Raw genomic sequence first — 22485 nt, 5'->3', positions numbered from 1 at the left:
CCGACGTGGGAACGGAGCAGAGGGCTCAAACAACACCGTTCACGACATTTCCACCGAGCAATTTACTACATGTGATATCATAACATGATAAGAATCATGATATTATGTAACTGTTTGGAGAATACGTTGAAATCTAGATGAGCCGATAATGCTATTGTAGCGTTTATAAAAAGCAAACGGGTGTTTTTTACCGGATAAAAGACTAAATGTGTTCCACTGTGTTCACTTGGCCGGTTAGCTCAGTTGGTTAGAGCGTCGTGCTAATAACGCGAAGGTCGCGGGTTCGATACCCGTACTGGCCATGACCCTCTTTTTTTGTGACTGTTTGAAGAGGCTGTGTTTGTATTTACTCGTCTCTCTAGATAAAGTTGGACTTCTTCTATTCTACTCCATTGGTCCCATAGGATATGGGTCTATTATAGTGGTTGACTTTGAACTGGCCCAACTATGGTCATGCTTATGGGAAGCCACTATGTGGTACTATTGCTCCTACTCTAGAGGCCTGATACAAAGGACACCAGCTGAGTTGTAGTGCAGTTACGACTGTAATAAACTCAATGGAAGTCTGCGTAACGCAGTGTTTGTTAGCCGTCAGTCAGTCGAGCCGATATGGCGACCAGGAAGAATCAGCGTTTTAGAGCCGCTTCTCCTTTCTGAAACTTTAAAATGCTTCAAGTCAGCGCAGTTGGATCGTAAAGGAACGCACCTCGGTCAACACACTGTTGGAAAATATACACGTGGACAAATCGGAAGGAAAAAGGGTAAGAAAGGAACGGGCGTCTTTTATGTCTTTTAGGTTACCTGAGCACCCTGACCTGACCGTGTCGGCTAGATGGTAGACAGCCGTACTATTTTAAATGCAAGTGGAAAACCAATGTCAATCATGTTCTGTATTTTTCCTTTACCTCTAATTCCTACGGTTTGCCAGTTAATTCTCTCTCTCCATTGAATTGTCTGAATTTACAGATGTACTCCAGTTGGAATATAATAGATGTGTGTGTTATATAAGGTACTCGTCCAACAGGATCATGGTGAATAGCCACATTATCCAAGACAGGGGTAGCCTATAAAGTAATATTTGTTTTGGGGCTTTGGCTAACACCATGTGTTCGCAGTATGAGTTGATGGGTTTTCGCCTTGATCATTACTCAGTTCCCGTTACACATAAGAGTCAGTAGAAGTAACATTACCTCTCAAACTCGAGAAGACATCCTGCCTTCTCCCTACACTTCTCAACTACAATCCCGACTTTTTACAATGTTGTGAAACGTCAATAATAATTTAGAAACGCCAATCATAGCTTGCTTTATGACTTTTCGAAACATCAGCAAGAAAGAATCGTTCAAAATGAAAAAATATACTGTAACAGTTTCTGCACAGATTTATACAGCTATGGCGGCCTCAATCCGAGGAATCTACACTTCCACGACACTTCCCCCTTTACTACCAGCTGTTCAGAGCATGATAGATAGCTAATTAACACAGCGCTGTATGGATCTGTAACTACTACAGTGTAGTTTAGTAGGATGGAGGCTGTATGGATCTGTAACTGCTACAGTGTAGTTTAGTAGGATGGAGGCTGTATGGATCTGTAACTGCTACAGTGTAGTTTAGTAGGATGGAGGCTCCATAGCTGTATGGATCTGTAACTACTACAGTGTAGTTTAGTAGGATGGAGGCTGTATGGATCTGTAACTGCTACAGTGTAGTTTAGTAGGATGGAGGCTCCATAGCTGTATGGATCTGTAACTACTACAGTGTAGTTTAGTAGGATGGAGGCTGTATGGATCTGTAACTGCTACAGTGTAGTTTAGTAGGATGGAGGCTGTATGGATCTGTAACTGCTACAGTGTAGTTTAGTAGGATGGAGGCCCCATAGCTGTATGGATCTGTAACTACTACAGTGTAGTTTAGTAGGATGGAGGCTCCATAGCTGTATGGATCTGTAACTACTACAGTGTAGTTTAGTAGGATGGAGGCTGTATGGATCTGTAACTACTACAGTGTAGTTTAGTAGGATGGAGGCTGTATGGATCTGTAACTGCTACAGTGTAGTTTAGTAGGATGGAGGCTGTATGGATCTGTAACTACTACAGTGTAGTTTAGTAGGATGGAGGCTGTATGGATCTGTAACTACTACAGTGTAGTTTAGTAGGATGGAGGCTGTATGGATCTGTAACTGCTACAGTGTAGTTTAGTAGGATGGAGGCTGTATGGATCTGTAACTGCTACAGTGTAGTTTAGTAGGATGGAGGCTGTATGGATCTGTAACTGCTACAGTTTAGTTTAGTAGGATGGAGGCTCCATGGCTGTATGGATCTGTAACTGCTACAGTGTAGTTTAGTAGGATGGAGGCTCCATGGCTGTATGGATCTGTAACTGCTACAGTGTAGTTTAGTAGGATGGAGGCTGTATGGATCTGTAACTGCTACAGTGTAGTTTAGTAGGATGGAGGCTCCATGGCTGTATGGATCTGTAACTGCTACAGTGTAGTTTAGTAGGATGGAGGCTGTATGGGTCTGTTACTGCTACAGTGTAGTTTAGTAGGATGAAGGCTCCATAGCTGTATGGATCTGTAACTACTACAGTGTAGTTTGGTAGGATGGAGGCTGTATGGATCTGTAACTACTACAGTGTAGTTTAGTAGGATGGAGGCTCCATAGCTGTATGGATCTGTAACTACTACAGTGTAGTTTAGTAGGATGGAGGCTCCATAGCTGTATGGATCTGTAACTGCTACAGTGTAGTTTATTAGGATGGAGGCTGTATGGATCTGTAACTGCTACAGTGTAGTTTAGTAGGATGGAGGCTGTATGGGTCTGTAACTGCTACAGTGTAGTTTAGTAGGATGGAGGCTGTATGGATCTGTAACTGCTACAGTGTAGTTTAGTAGGATGGAGGCTGTATGGATCTGTAACTGCTACAGTGTAGTTTAGTAGGATGGAGGCTCCATAGCTGTATGGATCTGTAACTGCTACAGTGTAGTTTAGTAGGATGGAGGCTGTATGGGTCTGTAACTGCTACAGTGTAGTTTAGTAGGATGGAGGCTCCATAGCTGTATGGATCTGTAACTGCTACAGTGTAGTTTAGTAGGATGGAGGCTGTATGGATCTGTAACTGCTACAGTGTAGTTTAGTAGGATGGAGGCTGTATGGATCTGTAACTGCTACAGTGTAGTTTAGTAGGATGGAGGCTCCATAGCTGTATGGATCTGTAACTGCTACAGTGTAGTTTAGTAGGATGGAGGCTGTATGGGTCTGTAACTGCTACAGTGTAGTTTAGTAGGATGGAGGCTCCATAGCTGTATGGATCTGTAACTACTACAGTGTAGTTTGGTAGAATGGAGGCTGTATGGATCTGTAACTACTACAGTGTAGTTTAGTAGGATGGAGGCTGTATGGATCTGTAACTGCTACAGTGTAGTTTAGTAGGATGGAGGCTGTATGGATCTGTAACTGCTACAGTGTTGTTTAGTAGGATGGAGGCTCCATAGCTGTATGGATCTGTAACTACTACAGTGTAGTTTAGTAGGATGGAGGCTGTATGGATCTGTAACTACTACAGTGTAGTTTAGTAGGATGGAGTTTGTATGGATCTGTAACTGCTACAGTGTAGTTTAGTAGGATGGAGGCTGTATGGATCTGTAACTACTACAGTGTAGTTTAGTAGGATGGAGGCTGTATGGATCTGTAACTGCTACAGTGTAGTTTAGTAGGATGGAGGCTGTATGGATCTGTAACTGCTACAGTGTAGTTTAGTAGGATGGAGGCTGTATGGATCTGTAACTGCTACAGTGTAGTTTAGTATGATGGAGGCTGTATGGATCTGTAACTGCTACAGTGTAGTTTAGTAGGATGGAGGCTGTATGGATCTGTAACTGCTACAGTGTAGTTTAGTAGGATGGAGGCTGTATGGATCTGTAACTGCTACAGTGTAGTTTAGTAGGATGGAGGCTGTATGGATCTGTAACTACTACAGTGTAGTTTAGTAGGATGGAGGCTCCATGGCTTTATGGATCTGTAACTGCTACAGTGTAGTTTAGTAGGATGGAGGCTGTATGGGTCTGTAACTGCTACAGTGTAGTTTAGTAGGATGAAGGCTCCATAGCTGTATGGATCTGTAACTACTACAGTGTAGTTTGGTAGGATGGAGGCTGTATGGATCTGTAACTACTACAGTGTAGTTTAGTAGGATGGAGGCTGTATGGATCTGTAACTACTACAGTGTAGTTTAGTAGGATGGAGGCTCCATAGCTGTATGGATCTGTAACTACTACAGTGTAGTTTGGTAGGATGGAGGCTGTATGGATCTGTAACTACTACAGTGTAGTTTAGTAGGATGGAGGCTGTATGGATCTGTAACTGCTACAGTGTAGTTTAGTAGGATGGAGGCTGTATGAATCTGTAACTACTACAGTGTAGTTTAGTAGGATGGAGGCTCCATAGCTGTATGGATCTGTAACTACTACAGTGTAGTTTTGTAGGATGGAGGCTCCATAGCTGTATGGATCTGTAACTGCTACAGTGTAGTTTGGTAGGATGGAGGCTGTATGGATCTGTAACTACTACAGTGTAGTTTAGTAGGATGGAGGCTGTATGGATCTGTAACTACTACAGTGTAGTTTAGTAGGATGGAGGCTCCATATCTGTATGGATCTGTAACTCTCTCTCTCTCTCTCTCTCTGTCTCTCTCTGTCTCACTCTCTCTCTCTGTCTCTCTCTGTCTCTCAATGTGTTTATGGTGCTGTGCCTGTCCCTCCCTCTCTCTCAATTCGAAGGGCTTTATTGGTATGGGAAACATGTATACGTTGCCAAAGCGAGTGAAATAGATAATGAACAGAGGTGAAATAAACGTCTCTTTTTCCCCAGTAAACATTCCACTCACAAAAGTACCAAAACAATAAACACATTTCAAACGTCATATTATGTTCAAATGGTTAAAGTGCAGAAGGGAAAATAAATAAGCATAAATATGGGTTGTATTTACAATGGTGTTTGTTCTTCACTGGTTGCCCTTTTCTTGTGGCAACAGGTCACAAATCTTGCTGCTGTGATGGCACACTGTGGTATTTCACCCAGTAGATATGGGAGTTTATCAAGATTGGGTTTGTTTTTGAATTCTTTGTGGATCTGTGTAATCTGAGGGAAATATGTGTCTCTAATATGGTCATACATTGGGCAGGAGGTTAGGAAGTGCAGCTCAGTTTCTCATTTTGTGGGCAGTGTGCACATAGCCTGCGTGGTGTAGTGGTTTTGCTGCTCTGAATGCCCGATGTAGTGGTTTTGCTGCTCTGAAGGCCCGGTGTAGTGGTTTTGCTGCTCTGAAGGCCCGGTGTAGTGGTTTTGCTGCTCTGAATGCCCGGTGTAGTGGTTTTGCTGCTCTGAAGGCCCGGTGTAGTGGTTTTGCTGCTCTGAATGCCCGGTGTAGTGGTTTTGCTGCTCTGAAGGCCCGGTGTAGTGGTTTTGCTGCTCTGAAGGCCCGGTGTAGTGATTTTGCTGCTCTGAAGGCCCGGTGTAGTGATTTTGCTGCTCTGAAGGCCCGGTGTAGTGGTTTTGCTGCTCTGAAGGCCCGGTGTAGTGGTTTTGCTGCTCTGAAGGCCCGGTGTAGTGGTTTTGCTGCTCTGAAGGCCCGGTGTAGTGGTTTTGCTGCTCTGAAGGCCCGGTGTAGTGGTTTTGCTGCTCTGAAGGCCCGGTGTAGTGGTTTTGCTGCTCTGAAGGCCCGGTGTAGTGGTTTTGCTGCTCTGAAGGCCCGGTGTAGTGGTTTTGCTGCTCTGAAGGCCCGGTGTAGTGATTTTGCTGCTCTGAAGGCCCGGTGTAGTGGTTTTGCTGCTCTGAATGCCCGGTGTAGTGATTTTGCTGCTCTGAATGCCCGGTGTAGTGATTTTGCTGCTCTGAATGCCTGATTTAGTGGTTTTGTTGTATTCCCCATGGATGGTTTTGACCAATGCCCATAGGGAATAGGGTGCCATTTTGGAGGCTTTGGACCAGGGCCCATAGGGAAATGGGTGCCATTTTGGAGACTTTTGACCAATGCCCATAGGGAATAGGGTGCCATTTTGGATGGTTTTGACCAATGCCCATAGGGAATAGGGTGCCATTTTGGAGGCTTTGGACCAGAGCCCATACGGAATAGGGTGCCATTTTGGAGGCTTTTGACCAATGCCCATAGGGAATAGGGTGCCATTTTGGATCCTTTCGACCAGGGTCCATGGGAATAGGGTGCCATTTTGGAGGCTTTTGACCAGGGCCCATAGGGAATAGGGTGCCATTTTGGAGGCTTTTGACCAGGGTCCATAGGGAATAGGGTGCCATTTTGGATCCTTTTGACCAGGGTCCATAGGGAATAGTGTGCCATTTTGGATCCTTTTGACCAGGGTTCTACTGTAGCTGAAATACTGACTTATCCCTGGGGATCTACTGTAGCTGAAATACTGACTTGTCTCTGGGGATCTACTGTAGCTGAAATACTGACTTATCTCTGGGGATCTACTGTAGCTGAAATACTGACTTATCTCTGGGGATCTACTGTAGCTGAAATACTGACTTATCTCTGGGGATCTACTGTAGCTGAAATACGGCTATTTTTCTCGGAAGGTCGCATGTTCTGTCGTCTGTCAAATCCCTCAACCTATGATGCTGTCACCTATTTAGTCTTTAGATGATTTCAACAGGAGAATGTTGGAAGGAACTTGTATAGGATGAGATTAATTCAGCCCGGTCATGTCTGATCTGGTCTGGGATTGATGACCTCACTGATTTGGAACGTTGTGTTTTGTAGACAGTAATGTGCTCTCCGTTTGTGTTGTGTTCCAAACATTCAGTCGCACACATGTAGGTAGACAGAGCGACCGTGCAAACGGATCTCCGTTGGCTCCGTTAGTGTCGACCCCTCCAGGGGGTCGAGGAGCAGGGCTGTGGTTCCGCATCTCCGTTGGCTCCGTTAGTGTCGACCCCTCCAGGGGGTCGAGGAGCAGGGCTGTGGGTCCGGATCTCCGTTGGCTCCGTTAGTGTCGACCCCTCCAGGGGGTCGAGGAGCAGGGCTGTGGGTCCGGATCTCCGTTGGCTTCGTTAGTGTGAGGAGCAGGGCTGTGGTTCCGGATCTCCTTTGGCTCCGTTAGTGTCAACCCCTTCAGGGGGTCGAGGAGGAGGGCTGTGGTTCCGCATCTCCGTTGGCTCCGTTAGTGTCGACCCCTCCAGGGGGCCGATGAGCAGGGCTGTGGTTCCGCATCTCTGTTGGCTCCGTTAGTGTCGACCCCTCCAGGGGGTTGAGGAGCAGGGCTGTGGTTCCGCATCTCCGTTGGCTCCGTTAGTGTCGACCCCTCCAGGGGGTTGAGGAGCAGGGCTGTGGTTCCGGATCTCCGTTGGCTATGTTAGTGTCGACCCCTCCAGGGGGCCAATGAGCAGGGCTGTGGTTCCGCTGACGTTGAGGAGGATGGCCTGAGGGCTGAGGGACAGAGGTATGCTCTGTCTCATCCTTCAACCTCCTTTAATCCCTCTGTGTGTCTGTCTATATCAACGTTACCTTCTGGTTTAGTCTGTCCCAGCTAAAATACCATTGGGTTTTCTAGACTTGTTTCGTCGTCATGGAGGAGTCTAGTGACTCACCTGCAAGCTGGCTGAAATGTTGCTGTGTTAGCTGTTAGGTCACTGACCCCCGATGGGGTTCACTCCCTCAGATGAAGTGCTCTCTGATTCAGAAAGAGAAGTCCTCTATCTGGCCTGGTTTAGACAGGGAAGTACTGCATCTGGCCTGGTTTAGACAGGGAAGTACTGCATCTGGCCTGGTTTAGACAGGGAAGTACTGCATCTGGCCTGGTTTAGACAGGGAAGTACTGCATCTGGCCTGGTTTAGACAGGGAAGTACTGCATCTGGCCTGGTTTAGACAGGGAAGTACTGCATCTGGCCTGGTTTAGACAGGGAAGTACTGCATCTGGCCTGGTTTAGACAGGGAAGTACTGCATCTGGCCTGGTTTAGACAGGGAAGTACTGCATCTGGCCTGGTTTAGACAGGGAAGTACTGCATCTGGCCTGGTTTAGACAGGGAAGTACTGCATCTGGCCTGGTTTAGACAGGGAAGTACTGCATCTGGCCTGGTTTAGACAGGGAAGTACTGCATCTGGCCTGGTTTAGACAGGGAAGTACTGCATCTGGCCTGGTTTAGACAGGGAAGTACTGCATCTGGCCTGGTTTAGACAGGGAAGTACTGCATCTGGCCTGGTTTAGACAGGGAAGTACTGCATCTAGCCTGGTTTAGACAGGGAAGTACTGTATCTGGCCTGGTTCATACGGTTACAGACAGACTGTATCTGACCTGGTTCTCACAGTAATTGTCTGTCCTTTTTTGGGCTGAATACTTATATTCCCATGGCAACCTGTGTCTGTTCTGGAAACAGGCCATGGCCTTGCTGCTCCGGCTGGGTCTCTGTTCTCTGTCTCTGTCCACCCAGACTGGGAGGGCTGCTTGCTTCCTGAAACAGGCCATGGCCTTGCTGCTCCGGCTGGGTCTCTGTTCTCTGTCTCTGTCCACCCAGACTGGGAGGGCTGCTTGCTTCCTGAAACAGGCCATGGCCTTGCTGCTCCGGCTGGGTCTCTGTTCTCTGTCTCTGTCCATCCAGACTGGGAGGGCTGCTTGCTTCCTGAAACATCAATGGAACTACTGTAACTAAAAAAAGCTGTAGCAAGAGAATAGATGGACACAACAACATTTATAGGTTGTTAGTATCAAAAACAACACTCTGCCCTCTAAAGCAGTGGTTCTCAGCTGGTTGTGCCTCAGGACCCAAATTCAACCAGGTTGTCTCAGTCTTGACCCAATATTTGCGTCGCCAAAATACAATCTGGAAAACTATTTATTTAATACTATATTGATATTAAATGTAGCAATTAAAAAACAAAGGAATAACATTCCCACTTCTTTCATTGTCAATAATAACATTTTGCCGTCATGATGAAGAATGCTAATAAACTCCCTGGTTTGAGACACTCAATCACCCTAAATAGCCCTGCTAATAAACTCCCTGGTTTGAGACACTAAATCACCCTAAATAGCCCTGCTAATAAACTCCCTTGTTTGAGACACTAAATGAACAACCTAAATAGCCCTGCTAATAAACTCCCTGGTTTGAGACACTAAATCACCCTAAATAGCCCTGCTAATAAACTCCCTGGTTTGAGACACTAAATCACCCTAAATAGCCCTGCTAATAAACTCCCTGGTTTGAGACACTAAATCACCCTAAATAGCCCTGCTAATAAACTCCCTGGTTTGAGACACTAAATCAACCTAAATAGCCCTGCTTATAAACTCCCTGGTTTGAGACACTAAATCACCCTAAATAGCCCTGCTAATAAACTCCCTGGTTTGAGACACTAAATCAACCTAAATCAACCTTCAGAGTGGATCCTGTACGTGTCTCCCTGTCTGTACCCAGGTGTGTGAGGGTAGTAGAGAGGCTGATTCTGCTGACTGAGGTGCCATGGTGGAGCCAGTGGACAGGGAGGTGACTGGCCAGAGGCTGGGGATCCCAGAGAGTTTAGGGGTGTCTACCCTGCAACCAGGTCAGCGACCCCCAACCACGCCCCCAGGACGACAGGTCTCTATCCGGGTACAGCTGCTGGACGACGTCACCGAGGTCTTCAACATATCAGTGAGTACAGGAACTATTTAGCTCTATGGGAGGAATGACATGCTGGAGCAACCACAATGCTTTAGATGAGGTCTATAGTTCCCAGGCTCTGATACCAATGAGGTCCATAGTTCCCAGGCTCTGATACCAATGAGGTATATCAAATCAAATCAAATTTTATTTGTCACATACACATGGTTAGCAGATGTTAATGCGAGTGTAGCGAAATGCTTGTGCTTCTAGTTCCGACAATGCAGTAATAACCAACGAGTAATCTAGCTAACAATTTCAAAACTAATCAGCAGCCACTCAATGTTAGTGGTGGCTGTTTAACAGTCTGATGGCCTTGAGATAGATAGAAGCTGTTTTTCAGTCTCGGTCCCAGCTTTGATGCACCTGTACTGACCTCGCCTTCTGGATGATAGCGGGGTGAACAGGCAGTGGCTCGGGTGGTTGTTGTCCTTGATGATGTTTATGGCCTTCCTGTGACATCGGGTGGTGTAGGTGTCCTGGAGGGCAGGTAGTTTGCCCCCGGTGATGCGTTGTGCGGACCTCACTACCCTCTGGAGAGCCTTACGGTTGTGGGCGGAGCAGTTGCCGTACCAAGCGGTGATACAGCCCGACAGGATGCTCTCGATTGTGCATCTGTAGAAGTTTGTGAGTGCTTTTGGTGACAAGCCGAATTTCTTCAGCCTCCTGAGGTTGAAGAGGCGCTGCTGCGCCTTCTTCACAATGCTGTCTGTGTGGGTGGACCAATTCAGTTTGTCTGTGATGTGTACGCCGAGGAACTTAAAACTTACTACCCTCTCCACTACTGTTCCATCGATGTGGATAGGGGGGTGTTCCCTCTGCTGTTTCCTGAAGTCCACAATCATCTCCTTAGTTTTGTTGACGTTGAGTGTGAGGTTATTTTCCTGACACCACACTCCGAGGGCCCTCACCTCCTCCCTGTAGGCCGTCTCGTCGTTGTTGGTAATCAAGCCTACCACTGTTGTGTCGTCCGCAAACTTGATGATTGAGTTGGAGGCGTGCGTGGCCACGCAGTCGTGGGTGAACAGGGAGTACAGGAGAGGGCTCAGAACGCACCCTTGTGGGGCCCCAGTGTTGAGGATCAGCGGGGTGGAGATGTTGTTGCCTACCCTCACCACCTGGGGGTGGCCCGTCAGGAAGTCCAGTACCCAGTTGCACAGGGCGGGGTCGAGACCCAGGGTCTCGAGCTTGATGACGAGTTTGGAGGGTACTATGGTGTTAAATGCTGAGCTGTAGTCGATGAGCAGCATTCTCACATAGGTATTCCTCTTGTCCAGATGGGTTAGGGCAGTGTGCAGTGTGGTTGAGATTGCATCGTCTGTGGACCTATTTGGGCGGTAAGCAAATTGGAGTGGGTCTAGGGTGTCAGGTAGGTGATATGGTCCTTGACTAGTCTCTAAAAGCACTTCATGATGACTGAAGTGAGTGCTACGGGGCGGTAGTCGTTTAGCTCAGTTACCTTAGCTTTCTTGGGAACAGGAACAATGGTGGCCCTCTTGAAGCATGTGGGAACAGCAGACTGGGATAAGGATTGATTGAATATGTCCGTAAACACACCAGCCAGCTGGTCTGCGCATGCTCTGAGGGCGCGGCTGGGGATGGCGTCTGGGCCTGCAGCCTTGCGAGGGTTAACACGTTTAAATGTTTTACTCACCTCGGCTGCAGTGAAGGAGAGTCTGCATGTTTTGGTTTCGGGCCGTGTCAGTGGCACTGTATTGTCCTCAAAGCGGGCAAAAAAGTTATTTAGTCGATGTGTCTGCTTGGGGGGAATATATACGGCTGTGATTATAATCGAAGAGAATTCCCTTGGTAGATAATGCGGTCGACATTTGATTATGAGGAATTCTAAATCAGGTGAACAGAAGGACTTGAGTTCCTGTATGTTGTTGTGACCGCACCACGTCTCGTTAACCATAAAGCATACGCCCCCGCCCCTCTTCTTACCAGAAGATTGTTTCTGTCGGCGCGATGCGTGGAGAAACCAGCTGGCTGCACCGACTCCGATAGCGTCTCTCGAGTGAGCCATGTTTCCGTGAAGCAAAGAACGTTACTGTCCCTGATGTCCCTCTGGAATGCTACCCTTGCTCGGATTTCATCAACCTTGATGTCAAGAGACTGGACATTGGAGTAGTATGCTAGGGAGTGGCGTGCGATGTGCCCGTCTCCGGCGCCTGACCAGAAGACCGCTTCGTTTGCCTCTTTTACGACATCGTTGTTTTGGGTCGCAGGCTGGGATCCATTCCATTGTCCTGGGTGGAAGGCAGAACACAGGATCCGCTTCGGGAAAGTCATATTCTTGGTCGTACTGATGATGAGTTGACGCTGCTCTTATATTCAGTAGTTCTTCGATGTAAGAAATAACACGTAAAAAAACAAAAAAACTGCGTAGTTTCCTAGGAACGCGAAGCGAGGCGGCCATCTCTGTCGGCGTCGGAAGTTCCCAGGCTCTGATACCAATGCTTTGGATGAGGTCCATGGTTCCCATGGCTCTGATACCAATGAGGTCTATAGTTCCCAGGCTCTGATACCAGTGAGGTCCATAGTTCCCAGGCTCTGATACCAATGAGGTCCATAGTTCCCAGGCTCTGATACCAATGAGGTCCATAGTTCCCAGGCTCTGATACCAATGAGGTCCATAGTTCCCAGGCTCTGATACCAATGAGCTCCATAGTTCCCAGGCTCTGATACCAATGAGCTCCATAGTTCCCAGGCTCTGATACCAATGCTTTAGATGAGGTCCATAGTTCCCAGGCTCTGATACCAATGCTTTAGATGAGGTCAGTAGTTCCCAGGCTCTGATACCAGTGAGGTCTCTAGGTTCCCAGGCTCTGATACCAATGAGGTCCATAGTTCCCAGGCTCTGATACCAATGTTTTAGATGAGGTCCATAGTTCCCAGGCTCTGATACCAATGAGGTATATAGTTCCCAGGCTCTGATACCAATGACGTCCATAGTTCCCAGGCTCTGATAACAATGCTTTAGATGAGGTCTATAGTTCCCAGGCTCTGATACCGATGCTTTGGATGAGGTCCATAGTTCCCAGGCTCTGGTACCAATGCTTTAGATGAGGTCCATAGTTCCCAGGCTTTGATACCAATGAGGTCTATAGTTCCCAGGCTCTGATTACCAATGAGGTCCATAGTTCCCAGGCTCTGATACCAATGAGGTCCATAGTTCCCAGGCTCTGATACCAATGAGGTCCATAGTTCCCAGGCTCTGATACCAATGAGGTCCATAGTTCCCAGGCTCTGTTACCAATGAGGTCTATAGTTCCCAGGCTCTGTTACCAATGAGGTCTATAGTTCCCAGGCTCTGATACCAATGCTTTAGATGAGGTCCATAGTTCCCAGGCTCTGATACCAATGAGGTCCATAGTTCCCAGGCTCTGATACCAATGAGGTCTATAGTTCCCAGTCTCTGATACCAATGAGGTCCATAGTTCCCAGGCTCTGATACCAATGAGGTCTATAGTTCCCAGTCTCTGATACCAATGAGGTCTATAGTTCCCAGTCTCTGATACCAATGAGGTCCATAGTTCCCAGGCTCTGATACCAATGAGGTCTATAGTTCCCAGTCTCTGATACCAATGAGGTCTATAGTTCCCAGTCTCTGATACCAATGAGGTCTATAGTTCCCAGGCTCTGATACCAATGAGGTCCATAGTTCCCAGGCTCTGATACCAATGAGGTCTATAGTTCCCAGTCTCTGATACCAATGAGGTCTATAGTTCCCAGTCTCTGATACCAATGAGGTCTATAGTTCCCAGTCTCTGATACCAATGAGGTCCATAGTTCCCAGTCTCTGATACCAATGAGGTCTATAGTTCCCAGTCTCTGATACCAATGAGGTCTATAGTTCCCAGGCTCTGTTACCAATGAGGTCTATAGTTCCCAGGCTCTGCTACCAATGAGGTCTATAGTTCCCGGGCTCTGATACCAATGCTTTAGATGAGGTCCATAGTTCCCAGGCTCTGATACCAATGAGGTCCATAGTTCCCAGGCTCTGATACCAATGAGGTCTATAGTTCCCGGGCTCTGATACCAATGCTTTAGATGAGGTCCATAGTTCCCAGGCTCTGATACCAATGAGGTCCATAGTTCCCAGGCTCTGATACCAATGAGGTCTATAGTTCCCAGGCTCTGATACCAATGCTTTAGATGAGGTCCATAGTTCCCAGGCTCTGATACCAATGAGGTCCATAGTTCCCAGGCTCTGATACCAATGAGGTCTTTAGTTCCCAGTCTCTGATACCAATGAGGTCTATAGTTCCCAGGCTCTGTTACCAATGAGGTCCATAGTTCCCAGTCTCTGATACCAATGAGGTCCATAGTTCCCAGGCTCTGATACCAATGAGGTCCATAGTTCCCAGGCTCTGATACCAATGAGGTCTATAGTTCCCAGGCTCTGATACCAATGAGGTCTATAGTTCCCAGTCTCTGATACCAATGCTTTAGATGAGGTCCATAGTTCCCAGTCTCTGATACCAATGAGGTCCATAGTTCCCAGGCTCTGTTACCAATGAGGTCTATAGTTCCCAGGCTCTGATACCAATGAGGTCCATAGTTCCCAGGCTCTGATACCAATGAGGTCTATAGTTCCCAGTCTCTGATACCAATGAGGTCCATAGTTCCCAGGCTCTGATACCAATGAGGTCTATAGTTCCCAGTCTCTGATACCAATGAGGTCCATAGTTCCCAGTCTCTGATACCAATGAGGTCTATAGTTCCCAGTCTCTGATACCAATGAGGTCCATAGTTCCCAGTCTCTGATACCAATGAGGTCTATAGTTCCCAGTCTCTGATACCAATGAGGTCCATAGTTCCCAGGCTCTGATACCAATGAGGTCTATAGTTCCCAGGCTCTGTTACCAATGAGGTCTATAGTTCCCAGTCTCTGATACCAATATGGTCTATAGTTCCCAGGCTCTGATACCAATGAGGTCTATAGTTCCCAGTCTCTGATACCAATGAGGTCTATAGTTCCCAGTCTCTGATACCAATGAGGTCTATAGTTCCCAGTCTCTGATACCAATGAGGTCCATAGTTCCCAGGCTCTGATACCAATGAGGTCTATAGTTCCCAGGCTCTGTTACCAATGAGGTCTATAGTTCCCAGTCTCTGATACCAATATGGTCTATAGTTCCCAGTCTCTGATACCAATGAGGTCTATAGTTCCCAGTCTCTGATACCAATGAGGTCCATAGTTCCCAGTCTCTGATACCAATGAGGTCTATAGTTCCCAGTCTCTGATACCAATGAGGTCTATAGTTCCCAGTCTCTGATACCAATGAGCTCCATAGTTCCCAGGCTCTGATACCAATGAGGTCTATAGTTCCCAGTCTCTGATACCAATGAGGTCCATAGTTCCCAGTCTCTGATACCAATGAGGTCTATAGTTCCCAGTCTCTGATACCAATGAGGTCCATAGTTCCCAGTCTCTGATACCAATGAGGTCCATAGTTCCCAGGCTCTGATACCAATGAGGTCTATAGTTCCCAGTCTCTGATACCAATGAGGTCCATAGTTCCCAGTCTCTGATACCAATGAGGTCTATAGTTCCCAGTCTCTGATACCAATGAGGTCCATAGTTCCCAGTCTCTGATACCAATGAGGTCTATAGTTCCCAGTCTCTGATACCAATGAGGTCCATAGTTCCCAGGCTCTGATACCAATGAGGTCTATAGTTCCCAGGCTCTGTTACCAATGAGGTCTATAGTTCCCAGTCTCTGATACCAATATGGTCTATAGTTCCCAGGCTCTGATACCAATGAGGTCTATAGTTCCCAGTCTCTGATACCAATGAGGTCTATAGTTCCCGGGCTCTGATACCAATGCTTTAGATGAGGTCCATAGTTCCCAGGCTCTGATACCAATGAGGTCCATAGTTCCCAGGCTCTGATACCAATGAGGTCTATAGTTCCCGGGCTCTGATACCAATGCTTTAGATGAGGTCCATAGTTCCCAGGCTCTGATACCAATGAGGTCCATAGTTCCCAGGCTCTGATACCAATGAGGTCTATAGTTCCCAGGCTCTGATACCAATGCTTTAGATGAGGTCCATAGTTCCCAGGCTCTGATACCAATGAGGTCCATAGTTCCCAGGCTCTGATACCAATGAGGTCTTTAGTTCCCAGTCTCTGATACCAATGAGGTCTATAGTTCCCAGGCTCTGTTACCAATGAGGTCCATAGTTCCCAGTCTCTGATACCAATGAGGTCCATAGTTCCCAGGCTCTGATACCAATGAGGTCCATAGTTCCCAGGCTCTGATACCAATGAGGTCTATAGTTCCCAGGCTCTGATACCAATGAGGTCTATAGTTCCCAGTCTCTGATACCAATGCTTTAGATGAGGTCCATAGTTCCCAGTCTCTGATACCAATGAGGTCCATAGTTCCCAGGCTCTGTTACCAATGAGGTCTATAGTTCCCAGGCTCTGATACCAATGAGGTCCATAGTTCCCAGGCTCTGATACCAATGAGGTCTATAGTTCCCAGTCTCTGATACCAATGAGGTCCATAGTTCCCAGGCTCTGATACCAATGAGGTCTATAGTTCCCAGTCTCTGATACCAATGAGGTCCATAGTTCCCAGTCTCTGATACCAATGAGGTCTATAGTTCCCAGTCTCTGATACCAATGAGGTCCATAGTTCCCAGTCTCTGATACCAATGAGGTCTATAGTTCCCAGTCTCTGATACCAATGAGGTCCATAGTTCCCAGGCTCTGATACCAATGAGGTCTATAGTTCCCAGGCTCTGTTACCAATGAGGTCTATAGTTCCCAGTCTCTGATACCAATATGGTCTATAGTTCCCAGGCTCTGATACCAATGAGGTCTATAGTTCCCAGTCTCTGATACCAATGAGGTCTATAGTTCCCAGTCTCTGATACCAATGAGGTCTATAGTTCCCAGTCTCTGATACCAATGAGGTCCATAGTTCCCAGGCTCTGATACCAATGAGGTCTATAGTTCCCAGGCTCTGTTACCAATGAGGTCTATAGTTCCCAGTCTCTGATACCAATATGGTCTATAGTTCCCAGTCTCTGATACCAATGAGGTCTATAGTTCCCAGTCTCTGATACCAATGAGGTCCATAGTTCCCAGTCTCTGATACCAATGAGGTCTATAGTTCCCAGTCTCTGATACCAATGAGGTCTATAGTTCCCAGTCTCTGATACCAATGAGCTCCATAGTTCCCAGGCTCTGATACCAATGAGGTCTATAGTTCCCAGTCTCTGATACCAATGAGGTCCATAGTTCCCAGTCTCTGATACCAATGAGGTCTATAGTTCCCAGTCTCTGATACCAATGAGGTCCATAGTTCCCAGTCTCTGATACCAATGAGGTCCATAGTTCCCAGGCTCTGATACCAATGAGGTCTATAGTTCCCAGTCTCTGATACCAATGAGGTCCATAGTTCCCAGTCTCTGATACCAATGAGGTCTATAGTTCCCAGTCTCTGATACCAATGAGGTCTATAGTTCCCAGGCTCTGTTACCAATGAGGTCTATAGTTCCCAGGCTCTGCTACCAATGAGGTCTATAGTTCCCGGGCTCTGATACCAATGCTTTAGATGAGGTCCATAGTTCCCAGGCTCTGATACCAATGAGGTCCATAGTTCCCAGTCTCTGATACCAATGAGGTCCATAGTTCCCAGTCTCTGATACCAATGAGGTCTATAGTTCCCAGTCTCTGATACCAATGAGGTCCATAGTTCCCAGTCTCTGATACCAATGAGGTCTATAGTTCCCAGTCTCTGATACCAATGAGGTCCATAGTTCCCAGTCTCTGATACCAATGAGGTCTATAGTTCCCAGTCTCTGATACCAATGAGGTCCATAGTTCCCAGTCTCTGATACCAATGAGGTCTATAGTTCCCAGTCTCTGATACCAATGAGGTCCATAGTTCCCAGGCTCTGATACCAATGAGGTCTATAGTTCCCAGGCTCTGTTACCAATGAGGTCTATAGTTCCCAGTCTCTGATACCAATATGGTCTATAGTTCCCAGGCTCTGATACCAATGAGGTCTATAGTTCCCAGTCTCTGATACCAATGAGGTCTATAGTTCCCAGTCTCTGATACCAATGAGGTCTATAGTTCCCAGTCTCTGATACCAATGAGGTCCATAGTTCCCAGGCTCTGATACCAATGAGGTCTATAGTTCCCAGGCTCTGTTACCAATGAGGTCTATAGTTCCCAGTCTCTGATACCAATATGGTCTATAGTTCCCAGTCTCTGATACCAATGAGGTCTATAGTTCCCAGTCTCTGATACCAATGAGGTCCATAGTTCCCAGTCTCTGATACCAATGAGGTCTATAGTTCCCAGTCTCTGATACCAATGAGGTCTATAGTTCCCAGTCTCTGATACCAATGAGCTCCATAGTTCCCAGGCTCTGATACCAATGAGGTCTATAGTTCCCAGTCTCTGATACCAATGAGGTCCATAGTTCCCAGTCTCTGATACCAATGAGGTCTATAGTTCCCAGTCTCTGATACCAATGAGGTCCATAGTTCCCAGTCTCTGATACCAATGAGGTCCATAGTTCCCAGGCTCTGATACCAATGAGGTCTATAGTTCCCAGTCTCTGATACCAATGAGGTCCATAGTTCCCAGTCTCTGATACCAATGAGGTCTATAGTTCCCAGTCTCTGATACCAATGAGGTCCATAGTTCCCAGTCTCTGATACCAATGAGGTCTATAGTTCCCAGTCTCTGATACCAATGAGGTCCATAGTTCCCAGGCTCTGATACCAATGAGGTCTATAGTTCCCAGGCTCTGTTACCAATGAGGTCTATAGTTCCCAGTCTCTGATACCAATATGGTCTATAGTTCCCAGGCTCTGATACCAATGAGGTCTATAGTTCCCAGTCTCTGATACCAATGAGGTCCATAGTTCCCAGTCTCTGATACCAATGAGGTCTATAGTTCCCAGGCTCTGATACCAATGAGGTCCATAGTTCCCAGGCTCTGATACCAATGAGGTCTATAGTTCCCAGTCTCTGATACCAATGAGGTCCATAGTTCCCAGTCTCTGATACCAATGAGGTCCATAGTTCCCAGGCTCTGATACCAATGAGGTCTATAGTTCCCAGTCTCTGATACCAATGAGGTCTATAGTTCCCAGTCTCTGATACCAATGAGGTCTATAGTTCCCAGTCTCTGATACCAATGAGGTCCATAGTTCCCAGGCTCTGATACCAATGAGGTCTATAGTTCCCAGTCTCTGATACCAATGAGGTCCATAGTTCCCAGTCTCTGATACCAATGAGGTCTATAGTTCCCAGTCTCTGATACCAATGAGGTCTATAGTTCCCAGTCTCTGATACCAATGAGCTCCATAGTTCCCAGGCTCTGATACCAATGAGGTCTATAGTTCCCAGTCTCTGATACCAATGAGGTCCATAGTTCCCAGTCTCTGATACCAATGAGGTCTATAGTTCCCAGTCTCTGATACCAATGAGGTCCATAGTTCCCAGTCTCTGATACCAATGAGGTCCATAGTTCCCAGGCTCTGTTACCAATGAGGTCTATAGTTCCCAGGCTCTGATACCAATGAGGTCCATAGTTCCCAGGCTCTGATACCAATGAGGTCTATAGTTCCCAGGCTCTGTTACCAATGAGGTCTATAGTTCCCAGTCTCTGATACCAATATGGTCTATAGTTCCCAGGCTCTGATACCAATGAGGTCTATAGTTCCCAGTCTCTGATACCAATGAGGTCTATAGTTCCCAGTCTCTGATACCAATGAGGTCTATAGTTCCCAGTCTCTGATACCAATGAGGTCCATAGTTCCCAGGCTCTGATACCAATGAGGTCTATAGTTCCCAGGCTCTGTTACCAATGAGGTCTATAGTTCCCAGTCTCTGATACCAATATGGTCTATAGTTCCCAGTCTCTGATACCAATGAGGTCTATAGTTCCCAGTCTCTGATACCAATGAGGTCCATAGTTCCCAGTCTCTGATACCAATGAGGTCTATAGTTCCCAGTCTCTGATACCAATGAGGTCTATAGTTCCCAGTCTCTGATACCAATGAGCTCCATAGTTCCCAGGCTCTGATACCAATGAGGTCTATAGTTCCCAGTCTCTGATACCAATGAGGTCCATAGTTCCCAGTCTCTGATACCAATGAGGTCTATAGTTCCCAGTCTCTGATACCAATGAGGTCCATAGTTCCCAGTCTCTGATACCAATGAGGTCCATAGTTCCCAGGCTCTGATACCAATGAGGTCTATAGTTCCCAGTCTCTGATACCAATGAGGTCCATAGTTCCCAGTCTCTGATACCAATGAGGTCTATAGTTCCCAGTCTCTGATACCAATGAGGTCCATAGTTCCCAGTCTCTGATACCAATGAGGTCTATAGTTCCCAGTCTCTGATACCAATGAGGTCCATAGTTCCCAGGCTCTGATACCAATGAGGTCTATAGTTCCCAGGCTCTGTTACCAATGAGGTCTATAGTTCCCAGTCTCTGATACCAATATGGTCTATAGTTCCCAGGCTCTGATACCAATGAGGTCTATAGTTCCCAGTCTCTGATACCAATGAGGTCCATAGTTCCCAGTCTCTGATACCAATGAGGTCTATAGTTCCCAGGCTCTGATACCAATGAGGTCCATAGTTCCCAGGCTCTGATACCAATGAGGTCTATAGTTCCCAGTCTCTGATACCAATGAGGTCCATAGTTCCCAGTCTCTGATACCAATGAGGTCCATAGTTCCCAGGCTCTGATACCAATGAGGTCTATAGTTCCCAGTCTCTGATACCAATGAGGTCTATAGTTCCCAGTCTCTGATACCAATGAGGTCTATAGTTCCCAGTCTCTGATACCAATGAGGTCCATAGTTCCCAGGCTCTGATACCAATGAGGTCTATAGTTCCCAGTCTCTGATACCAATGAGGTCCATAGTTCCCAGTCTCTGATACCAATGAGGTCTATAGTTCCCAGTCTCTGATACCAATGAGGTCTATAGTTCCCAGTCTCTGATACCAATGAGCTCCATAGTTCCCAGGCTCTGATACCAATGAGGTCTATAGTTCCCAGTCTCTGATACCAATGAGGTCCATAGTTCCCAGTCTCTGATACCAATGAGGTCTATAGTTCCCAGTCTCTGATACCAATGAGGTCCATAGTTCCCAGTCTCTGATACCAATGAGGTCCATAGTTCCCAGGCTCTGATACCAATGAGGTCTATAGTCCCCAGTCTCTGATACCAATGAGGTCCATAGTTCCCAGTCTCTGATACCAATGAGGTCTATAGTTCCCAGGCTCTGATACCAATGAGGTCCATAGTTCCCAGGCTCTGATACCAATGAGGTCCATAGTTCCCAGGCTCTGATACCAATGAGGTCCATAGTTCCCAGGCTCTGATACCAATGAGCTCCATAGTTCCCAGGCTCTGATACCAATGAGCTCCATAGTTCCCAGGCTCTGATACCAATGCTTTAGATGAGGTCCATAGTTCCCAGGCTCTGATACCAATGCTTTAGATGAGGTCAGTAGTTCCCAGGCTCTGATACCAGTGAGGTCTCTAGGTTCCCAGGCTCTGATACCAATGAGGTCCATAGTTCCCAGGCTCTGATACCAATGTTTTAGATGAGGTCCATAGTTCCCAGGCTCTGATACCAATGAGGTATATAGTTCCCAGGCTCTGATACCAATGACGTCCATAGTTCCCAGGCTCTGATAACAATGCTTTAGATGAGGTCTATAGTTCCCAGGCTCTGATACCGATGCTTTGGATGAGGTCCATAGTTCCCAGGCTCTGGTACCAATGCTTTAGATGAGGTCCATAGTTCCCAGGCTTTGATACCAATGAGGTCTATAGTTCCCAGGCTCTGATTACCAATGAGGTCCATAGTTCCCAGGCTCTGATACCAATGAGGTCCATAGTTCCCAGGCTCTGATACCAATGAGGTCCATAGTTCCCAGGCTCTGATACCAATGAGGTCCATAGTTCCCAGGCTCTGTTACCAATGAGGTCTATAGTTCCCAGGCTCTGTTACCAATGAGGTCTATAGTTCCCAGGCTCTGATACCAATGCTTTAGATGAGGTCCATAGTTCCCAGGCTCTGATACCAATGAGGTCCATAGTTCCCAGGCTCTGATACCAATGAGGTCTATAGTTCCCAGTCTCTGATACCAATGAGGTCCATAGTTCCCAGGCTCTGATACCAATGAGGTCTATAGTTCCCAGTCTCTGATACCAATGAGGTCTATAGTTCCCAGTCTCTGATACCAATGAGGTCCATAGTTCCCAGGCTCTGATACCAATGAGGTCTATAGTTCCCAGTCTCTGATACCAATGAGGTCTATAGTTCCCAGTCTCTGATACCAATGAGGTCTATAGTTCCCAGGCTCTGATACCAATGAGGTCCATAGTTCCCAGGCTCTGATACCAATGAGGTCTATAGTTCCCAGTCTCTGATACCAATGAGGTCTATAGTTCCCAGTCTCTGATACCAATGAGGTCTATAGTTCCCAGTCTCTGATACCAATGAGGTCCATAGTTCCCAGTCTCTGATACCAATGAGGTCTATAGTTCCCAGTCTCTGATACCAATGAGGTCTATAGTTCCCAGGCTCTGTTACCAATGAGGTCTATAGTTCCCAGGCTCTGCTACCAATGAGGTCTATAGTTCCCGGGCTCTGATACCAATGCTTTAGATGAGGTCCATAGTTCCCAGGCTCTGATACCAATGAGGTCCATAGTTCCCAGGCTCTGATACCAATGAGGTCTATAGTTCCCGGGCTCTGATACCAATGCTTTAGATGAGGTCCATAGTTCCCAGGCTCTGATACCAATGAGGTCCATAGTTCCCAGGC

At 46.8% G+C, this 22485-nt stretch overlaps 1 protein-coding gene and 1 non-coding gene across 3 annotated transcripts in view; both read left to right on the top strand.

The window, feature by feature from the left end:
- The first annotated feature begins 228 nt into the window (after positions 1-228).
- On the top strand, positions 229-302 carry trnai-aau (transfer RNA isoleucine (anticodon AAU)). Its single transcript has one exon. It is a non-coding gene; the product is annotated as a tRNA-Ile (tRNA).
- A 123-nt stretch (positions 303-425) lies between these two features.
- The window catches only part of LOC139372813 (FERM, ARHGEF and pleckstrin domain-containing protein 1-like), a 114711-nt gene continuing 92651 nt past the window's right edge, over positions 426-22485 (top strand). For both annotated transcript variants that reach the window (XM_071112619.1, XM_071112618.1), the window contains exons 1-2: positions 426-761; positions 9432-9647. In XM_071112619.1, the coding sequence (XP_070968720.1) occupies positions 9477-9647 (171 nt within the window). In that variant the 5' untranslated portion in view covers positions 426-761; positions 9432-9476. The remainder of the gene's footprint in view (positions 762-9431; positions 9648-22485) is intronic.

The sequence above is a fragment of the Oncorhynchus clarkii genome, chromosome 18, assembly GCF_045791955.1.
Source record: "Oncorhynchus clarkii lewisi isolate Uvic-CL-2024 chromosome 18, UVic_Ocla_1.0, whole genome shotgun sequence".
NCBI lineage: Eukaryota > Metazoa > Chordata > Actinopteri > Salmoniformes > Salmonidae > Oncorhynchus > Oncorhynchus clarkii.
This window is presented reverse-complemented; position numbering and strand designations above follow the sequence as displayed.